The 11,654-nt window shown below is 47.9% G+C and overlaps 1 protein-coding gene across 1 annotated transcript in view; it reads left to right on the forward strand.

The window, feature by feature from the left end:
- Positions 1–11,654, forward strand: part of nav2a (neuron navigator 2a) — a 95,094-nt gene that overhangs the window by 60,900 nt on the left and 22,540 nt on the right. The window contains exons 13-16 of the mRNA XM_062392121.1: positions 6,177–6,306; positions 8,562–8,880; positions 9,384–10,107; positions 11,170–11,389. Coding sequence (XP_062248105.1) covers positions 6,177–6,306; positions 8,562–8,880; positions 9,384–10,107; positions 11,170–11,389 — 1,393 coding nt within the window. The remainder of the gene's footprint in view (positions 1–6,176; positions 6,307–8,561; positions 8,881–9,383; positions 10,108–11,169; positions 11,390–11,654) is intronic.

Genomic DNA, 11,654 nt, shown 5'->3' on the forward strand with positions numbered 1-11,654 from the left:
TTTCAAGTAACTGGATAATTCTAATTCTCCACGTTTCTCCTTGTGAGCTGCAGGAAACAGCTCGGGGACAGAAGTCTGCGTTCCAGACGCTTCATGACACTTGAAACAGGCAAAACAACATCTTGTTTTAAAGATTTCATCCTGTTAGCATGAAATATTATCAATCACGTGAGGAAATGATTGTTTTGTTAAGTTATTATTCATATAACCCATTCATTTACTGTTTTCCTTTTTTATTTAGCTTCAATCTTAATTTTCCACACTCACAGTAACATTAAGATATTATGGATTTAAGTGGATTCCGACATGTTTGTTATCTTTAGAAAGATTGTGTGGTTTGTGTTGAGCTGTGTTCGGAGTCAGAATGTTCAATAAGTTACCGATACATGTGTAGTGGTTCATTGTTTCCATACCCAAAAGAAATGGTCACTTATTGATATTTTAAAGATTTCCATATGTTGATCACTGGCGTTTTTTACATCATGAGGTTAAAACTTTTATTTATCCCCATTGTTTGCACCGTGAGACAAAATATTAAGTTCATGTGGGAAAGCAACGGAGAGCATCTTTAGAAAATAAACACATCAAAGTGAAGGAAGAATCCTCCACTTGGCTTGAATCAAATATTTTATTTCCTTTAAGTGGATCATCATTTGGCATCTGGAGACTTTTTCCAAGAAGGTTTCAAACCAGATGAGAATGAAACACAACAGATTCTGGTCAAACATGTACTTAAGTTGTGTGTTTTTTTGTTACTTGGCCTTGTGAACCTGCAGGTTTTGAGGCAGTTGCCACCTCAGCTTCATTCTGACATCGAGGCGACAATACCTCAGCTTGTGTGTAGTGTGTGTTTAAGCAGCGTGTCTGCACTCACATGGCAAATTCCACATTTGTCCCGGCAGCGATTTACATTTTGTTTTAGTTTTTCTGGATGCGGCTCGGAGGAGATGTGCGCCCGTGCTCTGTGATGTGTGTGCGTCACGTGGGCGAAGGATTGTGTGTTTTCACCACATATCCGGGTCAGTCGGTCGAGTCGGAGGGAGTGTGCGTTTACACATCAAACAAACACACACACACACAGAGAGAGAGAGAGAGCAAGGGAGAGAGGGAGAGAGAGAAAAGAGCCAGAGGGATCGAAATGCTTTGATAAAAAATCACAGAGTGCAGATAGCAAGTGTTTCCCCCCCGACAGGAGACAATGAGAGAAGACACGGGAGAGAGACACAGAGAGAAAGAAAGAGGGAGACAGAGACCGAGAGAGACAGATAGAGGGAGAGAGAGAGAGAGAGAGAGAGAGAGAGAGAGAGAGAGACATTCCTAAATGAGTGTTGTCCAGTTCACTTCGGTCCCTTCTCGTCCCAGCAGGGACAGCTGTGTCATTTTCGTACCACAGGGCTCCTGAGCTCCGTCCCGGAATGTGCCGGGCCCCGTCCCAGCGGCCCCGTCTGTCCCCCCCCGTCCCTCCGTCCCCCTCATGCTGCCTGTGCCCACTCCGTCCTGACTACAGCTGTACAGCTTCTGCACAGTGCAACATTTTCTAATCTCTTTAATATGCAAAGCTTGACATGTTGGAGAGCAGGTAATGGTGTCAAACTTCAGATGTGAGCCGCCAAGAACTTAATCTCTATAATGACACTCATTTGTCCTGCACCCTGAGGCAAAGAGCAGCTGCATGAAAAGACGCTGACGTGAGAAAACTTTGCTTGAACCTGACGGAGGAACCTTCCAGCACCTAGAGAAACAACCAGCTGTTGTGTTTTCTTTGTTTTTTGCATTTCCTGTTTTGAATTTTGTGCAAATCTGAAAACTGAGCATTTTATTCTTGAGAAACAGACTTTCTCTCTGTTTCTGTTACTCACAGGGTTGTGACGCGCAATTTCCTATTTTTATATTTATCAGTTGAAATAATAAAACCTTTGACTGGACATCGAGCCTCGATCCTTCTGACTGACGTGTGTCTGCAGAGAATCATCATCACATGTCCATCAAATAGTTTCATGATTCAATTCAAAACCTCATTTTTAGACTTGATTTCTTTCAGGGTGGGGGGGGGGGGGGGGGGGTCCAGTTCCGCTCTTTTTGTGTTTAGAGACAATTTGAATTTAGGATGTTTGGCTTCTTTGGACATTAATAATTTCAAACCTTGTGAATCCTGACAAACTGTCTGATTGAGCCGAGCTGCCCGAGGAGGAGAGACTTGTGTTTCATGTTGTGCCTTCATGCAAACCACGTTTCTTCCTGATAGGAAGAGCGAGGGGGTTTTGGTAAGTGTCTGTTTGGGATTAGGACACAACACTGGTTCCTCTGTTCTGATGTTGTGTAGAAAACACACAAACCTCACCTGTCAACTCGTCCACGCTGCTCCCACACCCACGTCTGCCCTGAGGACAGTCAGTGGTCCCGTCTGTCTGTCTGTCTGTCTGTGTGGACAGAGACACCCAGTTTGGGCTTATTCGATCCAGACGTAGTGCGAGGACCAGTAGTCGCTTCCCCCCCCCCACACACACACACCGAACACAGGAAATCCCCTTACTTCTGCTTCATGGCCCTGTTATGGCCGCATGTCTGTGTGTATAATTCTGCGGCGCGGTGCCCGGGAGCATGTGCCAGAGACAGACGGGGGGGGAGTTACAGTACTGCAGAGAGAGAGAGAGAGAGAGAGAGAGGCCGAGAGAGGCCGAGAGAGAGAGAGTGACCACAGTCCCCGGGGACGCACACAAGAGAAGTTAAACAAACACAACCACGGCCTCTTTCTCAGGACACTACCACACACTCTTATTGGCTGCAGCTCTTTTCCTTCCACTGGTCCCCTTCGCCCCCCTCCCCCCATCCCCACTGTGCCCCTCTCTTCAAGGAAAGTTTGGAGGTTTGGCCTCTGACCTCTGACCCCTCTGGGAGAAGTGCCTCAGTGAGAGGTTCCTCTCTGGAATGTCTTGAGTTGGGTCACTTCTCCTCCTCAGCCGTCCTCTTTGCAGAGAGTGAGGTACCGAGCTCTCCTGATGGTTTAGAATCTCCTTCACCTCCACTGCATCATGGAGGTGAACTCTCCTTGTGGCCAGATAGTGTTGGAGGTAAGTGAGGATTTGTGTGATTTGGGTGGACCGACCCTTTAAGAGGAAGCACAAGGAGCTCTACCTCTTCCCTCGGTGTCCTGATCCACTCCTCCTCGTCGGCCTGCCCTTGGCACCGCTTCCTCCCGGGGGCAGCCCTGCAGTTCATGTCTCCGTCTCCTGTGATTTGTCCATAAAGGGCTCGGCGGTGGTGAGCCGGCGGGTAGCTCTGCCAGCGGGAGGCCGTGGGCTGGGCCTCGCTGCCGGGCCTGATCTCTAATTAGCACTGGCCTGTCAGCCAGTCGGGGAGGATCTGTCTGGGAAATTGTAGTCCTGCACACAGACACAAACCATCGCTGGGAAACACACGGTGCGGCAGCGGCACTGGCGTGAGGACCGTCCACCGGTCTCGTCTGTGATCGCGTGGCTCGGACTCCAGTTGCCGTTTGTTTCCTCCGAGGCTGAGGCGGCTTGTTTGGGGCTCAGGGTGTGTTAGTGTGCGTCTCAGTGTGCGTTTTCCAGTGTGCGTTGGAGGCGAGGCTGTGGCAGTGAAGTGGTTAACAGTCCCGGGGGAGGCTCATGTTACCAGCACCAGGGCAGGTCTTTCCTTCTTTACTCCTCACCCCCCCCCCCCCCCCCCCCTCCCCTCACCTCAGTCTCTGTTAGTCCAGTGAGAGACCAACAGGGCCCCGGGGATGAAGCATCAGTGCAACCGGTGACAAAGGAGCTGGAACTAGGAAGACTGCCAGGGTGAGGGAGGGAGAGAGGGGGGGTGGGAAGAGAGAGAGCGAGAGAGAGAGAGAGAGAGAGAGAGAGAGAGAGAGAGACTGGGAACGCTCAGAGAGAGAGAGGCAGACAGATAGGCAGTGGGAGAGAGACTTGGCCGAGTGAACTCTCCCAGCGGCGTGGAGTCATGAAGCTTTCTGTACAGCTCAGCGTTTTCCCCCAGCGCCCGGGTTCCCACAGCAACCCAGGCACCCTGACCAGGTAGATGCATGTGTGTGCGTGTGTTTGTGTGTGTGTCTGTGTGTGTGAACAAGTGCGTAAAGGAAACTTTGTCTTTGTCGTGAGATCCCAGGGATCAGGGAGCGTTGAGATCTCTGTGTGTTTGTATGTGTCTGTTTTCTTCATGTCCACATATCTTTTGGATTTTCCTTTTGTGTATTATTTTGTGTGTGTGTGTGTGTGTGTGTGTGTGTCTCTCTGTGTGAACAAGTGGGTAAAGGAAACTTTGTCTTAGTAATGATGACTTAGATTTATCCCAGGGATCAGTGAGATTTGAGATCTTTGTGGGTTTGTTGTATGTGTCTGTTTTCTTCATGTCCTTATATCTTTATTTTCCTTTTGTGTATTAATTTGTGTGTCAGTGTATGTTTGTGTGTGTCTCTCTGTGTGAACAAGTGGGTAAAGGAAACTTTGTCTTAGTAATGATGACTTAGATTTATCCCAGGGATCAGTGAGAGTTGAGATCTTTGTGGGTTTGTTGTATGTGTCTGTTTTCTTCATGTCCTTATATCTTTATTTTCCTTTTGTGTATTAATTTGTGTGTGTGTGTCTGTGTGTGTGTGTGTGTGTGTTTGTGGGACTTTCCCCTGTGTGTGTACGGACGAGTTGAGGTGGTTGTGGTCACTCTCAGATCTCTCTGCACCTCTCAGCTCCTCACAGGCTTCAGCAGTGTGTGATTTATTCTGCTGGAGGGCGATTGTTCCCTCGTCTCCGTCTGTCAGGCTGAGGCTGCTCACCAAGCAGCAGAACGTGTGATCAGGCTGGAAACCTGTCGAGCAGCAGCTGATTCGACCTCGCTGGTGATCTGAGTTTGAGGCTTCAGCCACGGAGCGCAGCTTTGTTTTCATGTTCAGCTTCTTTTGAGCCATAATTATGATGCTGTGTTTGTTTGCTGCAGGAAACATTCAGGATTTCCAAGTTGGCGGCGGAGCAGCACCGCACTGACTTGTTCTTTTGTTTGACAGATGAATGATGAATGGGAGCTGAGCTTCACGGCTTTTTTCTGGTTCTGGTGAATCCTTATTCGGCTGCTTAAACAAGTCAATTTAGAAAACCTTGTTATTTTTAAAGTATTTGATGTGAGTCACTTGTGAGGCGGTTGTGTCACCATGATATTCTGTAGATTTCAATCTGTATGCAAACCCACTGGTGATTATAGTGTTTGTGGAATTGATGAGGAGATGATTGGTTAATTAACGCACCATCATTCTGACTATTAATTTATTTCTTTTTGCAGAATGTCTGTTTATTGGTTTGTTGGCAAAGAAACTACTTTGAATAAGAAACCCACTTCATCAATAGTGAAAACGATCTGTAACTGTCCCTGATTGTTGTGATGAGAATGCAAGAAAGTGTGTGGTTGTGTGTGTGTGTGTGTGTGTGTGTGTGTGTGTGTCTGTCGTCTGGTGCAGCCAACCCTGCACTGGGCATCACCATCAGCCTCCCTCTGCCTCTTTCAAAGTTATGTTTGCCAACTGGCTTCCTGTCCCCCCCCCCCCCCCCAGACTCCCAGCGGATATACACACACACACACACACCCCTTCCCACAGACACACACACACACACACACACACACATATTTACAAATGTTCTGCATCAACTCCCAGGGTGCTTGCTGTGTTCAGCTGGATCTGTTTGAACAACTCACAGACACACAAACACGCCATGATGTCACCCCTCCATCGAGCCTTTGTTCATGTGATAGACAACCCCATTCAGCCTGTGTGTGCCCCTGTGTGTGTGTGTGTGTGTGTGTGTGTGTGTGTGTGTGTAAGTTTAGACACAGGGATAAAGGAAGAGAATCACCAGGCAGTCAGAGCTGTGTTTGTTTTCTATTATTTCCATTTCTCCATCTTTTATTCGTCACAACACCGAAAGGAATCGATTACATTTGACGTCCTGTGTGTTGAACTGCGACTGTGAAACAGGAAAGAAAGAATCAGTGTCTGTGAAGAGTTCAGATGAGCAGTGTTGAGTCTTCATGACACGAGAAGCATCTCAGTTCGCTCTGCTGAGGAAGCATGGTCCCAAAGTCGCTCTCCTCTTCTTCACTTTGGAAGATTCATCGTTTAAAGAGAACTAATGTGTGTGTCTCTGTCCTCTTTGTGTGTTTGTGTGCAGCTGGGATGACAGCAGCTCAGTGAGCAGCGGCATCAGCGACAACATTGACACAGATGACATCAACACCAGCTCCTCCATCTCCTCCTACGCCAACACACCGGCGGCACAGCGCAAGGGCCTCAACGCACAGGTACGACTTCACACACACACACACACAAACACACAAGTGAATATTTATTAATGTCATAAAGCTGCAAACATATCTGGATTCATTAATCTCTGATGGAACATGTAATCCCATCAATCGTTTGTATCTCACTTCCCTTTTTCCTATCAGAACTAGAACGATGTGATTTACCTGAGTTTCTGTTCTAATATCGTTGTGTTTGTGAAGCTGAGTCTTAATAGATTAAGTTGAAGATTGAGAAGGATTTGGATTCAATAAGCGGATTTGATTGTGCGTTCAGATTTGATGAAAATTCCACCGGCAGTGCTGTGCCAAAGGGTTCAGGTCCCTCTGATTGCAGACAGTGAATCAGCGCTGATCTACAATCTGCTGTCAGTTATTAGACGCTCACGAGCACAACTGCACGTTGTCTGCAGCTTCAGTGATTTCTACCGGGCAGAGCTCAGTCCCTGCCAGAGGGGCTTTGGTTTGTATTCCATTAGAACCACAAAGATTTGGATTTCAGCAACCTTTTCAGTGTCCCGTTTTCATATATGTCCGAGTTCTGCTGTTTTCCACGTTCAAAACATTCAGTGTCACTTAAAACCTGAACCAGGGAGGTTGTAATTACCCCCCCTCCCTGTCTGTTTGTTTGTTTGTGTGTCAGCATGAATCAAAAAAAAGCTACCAAACAGATGTATGCAGAACTTGGTGGAAGGAACCTGTAAAATGTTTGGATGGATCCGGACAAAGGGGCAGATCCAGGAATTAGTTGTCTCTGTATTTAACATTGAGATATTTGGCTCATTTCTCAGAGTTTCTATTAATTCAGTGCACGTTAATTGAATTTAAGAGCTCTCTCATCAGAGGCATGCATTTTTGTTTCACATTGACTGTTTGGAATGTTTAAAACTTTAAAATGAAAGAAGACAAATTATAAACAACGTTAAAAAGCGTTGGAGGAAATCTAAACGTCTTCTCTCACACATCCACGTGGTCCACGTTTCTAGACCTGACCTCCTTCTTTTCTCAAACCCAGTGTGTCCCAGCATTCCTCTGCGTCCAGAGGAGAATGCGGAGAGCACGTCTCGGTGGCACAGCGGTGAACTTGCGGAGCTAAAGCTGATGTTGACTCTGGCCTCAAACCATTAAACACTGATTAGGAGCCACCGCGGTTCAGGAAGGTGATCGGTGAGACGATAATATTGTCAGCTGACTCACTTGGGCACGGCACGGCACACAGACAGACACACACTGTATATTGTGGCGGATGTGGAGCCGGTGGTCATGTGACGTGAGTCCATTACTGCAGCGGAGGTCAAGGTGCCGATGGAGAAAACAAAGGAGTCTTTCTCTCGGTGCAGCAGCTCTGACTCCCTGCAGGTTAATACAGTCGGTCTCCTCTGTCCTGTGGTTGTAACGCACTGTCTGGACCACGCTGCATTTCTATAGCATCACTCCGACAACTGCAGAACAGACCTCAGAGCAGCCATCAGCCTTTAAACAGCTGTAATTTACTGTGTTAGTGAAATAAAGGCCACGGCGATAACATGATATATTATTTTCACAGAGAAGTTGAAAGAAATCGTATCAAAATATCACACACAGACATATGATCTGAACTTAATTTGAAAACTAATCAGCTGCAGGGACCATGACTATTAACTTGTCTGTAGTTTTCAAAAGGAAAATATTGAAGTCTCATATTTTGCCCTGATAAAAGCCTGGAGCAAGAATAAAGTGAAGAAGACGGAATCAGATGAGAAGATGTGAGACGATGCTGTTTCAAGACCTGAGGGCAGAAACGTCATCGATCTTCTTCTCTTTTATTTTGATAGATGAAAAACACTAATTTTATTCCTGTTCTCTTGCAACTATACATCTTAGATATCTGCTTTAATATTTGTCATGAGGCCTAGAAGGTGTTTCCAATTAGAAATCTAAAAGAAAGGAGGAAAAAGGTTAAATCCTGTTGTTTGCTCAAAGTTCAAGTCTCGAGCTGCTCATCAAAACGCAGATTCAGCGAATCGACTCCTCTCACGTAACCAGGAGCTGCTCAGTAATGTGGTCGAGCAGCTTTCCGACAAATTGCTTAGGTGACGGTGGCGAGGATTTCTGGTGGGATTACCCAGCGTGATGGCTGTGGTCATAAAACGGAGTGGTTTTTAAAGCCACTTCGCAAAGTCTCATAAAAGACGCTTTCATCAGCAGTAATAAATCTGACATACTGTGTGTCTGTGTGTGTGTGTGTGTGTGTGTGTGTCTGTGTGTGTTCCCAGCCTGTGACGGATGCAGAGAAGCACTCGGCCTCCACCGCGCTGCACCAGGCCTGGTCGGGAGACGAGGTGAAGAGGCCAGACGGGGGGTCAGACAGCGGGGTCAGGATGGAGCCGGGCTCCAAGTGGAGCCGCAGGACCACCTCCGACATTTCAGACGAGTCGGACAAGGGCGGCTCGGGGAGGAAGACCCCCTCTGTGTCCCACACGGGCTCCTGGAGGAGAGGCATGAGCACTCAGGTCGGGGTGACGTCCCCTCGGACTAAGAGCTCCAGCAGCACGGGCTCCTCGGGCCCCGTCGGCCTCAAGGGCCACAGCTCAGGTAACACACACCTCTTTTCTTTTATTGTTGCTGATACAGTTTTGATTTATGCTCATTATTCTTTGTTACTTTCTTAAATCAACTTCCAGCAATGTGTCCAACTGAATGAGTTGATGGAGCTTTATATATCGTAATGTGGGATTATGTGTATTTATATTTTTATCTATTTGCTTTCACTTGCTCCCTCTGTTTTTCAAACTATATATAAAGTGTCTTTGAGCATTTTTTATTATTATTATTAACTTAAAGTCTTAAAACATCTTAAAGAATAAGAAAGATAGATAATTATTCTTGAGTCAAGTTTATTTAAAAAAACTGAATTAACTTAATATAATAAATTACAAACATTAAGGCTTAAATGTGAATAAAAGCTACTTAAGTTCTGGATCTTTCATGAGGCTTTACTCTAAAGTGCTTGATGCTTAAACCAAACAGTGCTCCTCGTGATCTGAGTGTGAAACAATCCCACTGACTGTCCTGATGTCTCCCTCTGTGTCCTCCAGGTAAGACGGATGACGTCAAGGTGTCGGAGAAAGGACGCGTGTCCCCTCGGGCTAACGGCCTCCACCGCTCGCCCTCGGACGCGGGACGCAGCAGCGGCGACGAGGCCAAGAAACATTCCATCTCCAGCAGCCGCGCGTCCACAACCAACGTCCTCACGCACACCCTCTCAGACCCACACTCGCAGACACACACGCACACCTCACGCACCCCCACCAGCACCTTTGGCTTCAAGAAGCAGGGCCATGGGATGGTGACCATGGTCACGGCCAGCGGTGCCACAATCACCAGTGGTTCGGCCACCCTGGGGAAGATGCCCAAATCGGGGGCGCGCTCACTAGCAGGAGGCCTGAAGGCCAGCGGGCAGGAGGGCGGGGGGGCCCTGGGTCACCACGATGACGGCTTCCTGTCCATGAGCGCCCGCTCCACGCTGCAGTACCGCAGCCTGCCGAGGCCCAGCCGCTCGGGGGCCGCCGCCCGCCACGGGAACCGCTCGTCCACCAGCAGCATCGAGGCCGCCGTGCTCTCCGTCACGTCACACGGCAAAAACCACATCAGCCTCGCCAAGGCCAACGGCTCGGGGGGGCTCCTGGCCAATCAGACGGATCGGGAGAAGGGAGTCTCGGACATCGACACCCTGAGGGGCGGGGTCGTGATGCAGGGGGGAGGAGCAGCGACTGTTCCTCTGACTGGGAGGCAGCAGGTCTCCTCACCCACGCTTCGCAGGTGGGCACGCACACACACACACTGAAACAACCACACACACACATATACACACAACCAGAAACAAACACACACTCTTACAGAACATTGTTGATGCCGTCAGTAAGCCTGCAGACACAGTGACGACCAACTGATGAGCCACACTAAGTGGGGGGCTCTCCTGTATGGGCTTGACTCTACCCACATGCAACACACACACACACACACACACACACACACACACACACACACACACACACACAGAGGAAGGTTTTAAAACACAGTAATCATGCAGCCACTGTAAATAATAAGTAGCGATGAGTAAGGATCACACGTGTGGGCTTGTAACACACAGACACACACACAGACGCTCAGTGAGGTTAAATAGGGCCGTTGTGAATGCAGGGCCTTGAGCTGGGCTGATCAGCTGCCAAGCCTGAGCGTTAGCGGTGTGGGGGTGTGGGGGTGGGGGGTTGTGGGGGGTGTGGTGCAGGGTAACAGGAGCTGGGTCTTACCTCAGCGCCCTCATTAATGTGAGGGAGTGATAACTCTTCAAAGAGGCCTTGTGCTGCCATTATCGCCCACCACAGTCATCACAGCCTGTCATTTCACTTGGAGTCAGGATTAGCAGAGAGCCAAGAGAGTTGTGTGTGTGTGTGTGTGTGTGTGTGTGTGTGTGTATGTGTGACTCTACCTTTCCTACGTCTCTTGATCCACGTCAAGTAAAAAAAAACGTTTAATTCGTCCAGTTCTTTGATGCAGAACAACCATGAATATTTATTTTCATCATCCCTGGAGGATGAGTCCTAATGCCCCCCCCCCCCCCCCCCCCCAACCTTTCTTTTTTCCAACTCTCTCTTAAATAGCTTAAAGCATCTTCAAGTAGAAAATTAAAGAAGAGAAGCGAACAAGCTATAATCCTGAAATCAAACGTTCTCCTTGAAGGTCACAGAGTCAGAATGTTCAGCTTTAGATCTTCTTTTGGTTTAATGACAAAAAATGATTTAATTGAATTGTTAATTAGTCCTACTGGTCACTAATGGGAGATGACAATCTTTAAACCTGCTCTTCTCTAATTTTCTGCAGGTTGTTTGGTGGGAAGCCCGGTAAACAGGCTCCGGTCACCACGTCCGAGAACATGAAGAACGCCACCGTTATCTCCAACCCCCACGCCACCATGAACCACGTGACCACGGTGCTGGAGTCGCCCGATGGAGGCCTGGGAGGTGCAGACAGCGAGACCAGCAGCCCCCTGTATGGAGGCAGGGCACTGGGATCGGGTACTGGGACGCTGGGCAGCGAGCAGGTGAGCGGCAACTGGGAGTGCTCACTTCATACTGTACATGTGGAGTTAAGTTGACCTGTGGGCCAAACTAACATGGAGGAGGCAAAGAGGAGGCAGTCATCCATCTTTATACACAGTGAACATTTCAGAACATGAAGTTTAATCATAACATTGATTCGTTATTGTTCCAAGGAAACACAACAAAGAATAAAGTTTCTTCTCTTTCTTGTAGATTCTACCTTCATTCTCAAATCGCTGAAGTTGCATTAAAGTTTATTTTTACGTA

The sequence above is a fragment of the Platichthys flesus genome, chromosome 1, assembly GCF_949316205.1.
Source record: "Platichthys flesus chromosome 1, fPlaFle2.1, whole genome shotgun sequence".
Lineage (NCBI taxonomy): Eukaryota > Metazoa > Chordata > Actinopteri > Pleuronectiformes > Pleuronectidae > Platichthys > Platichthys flesus.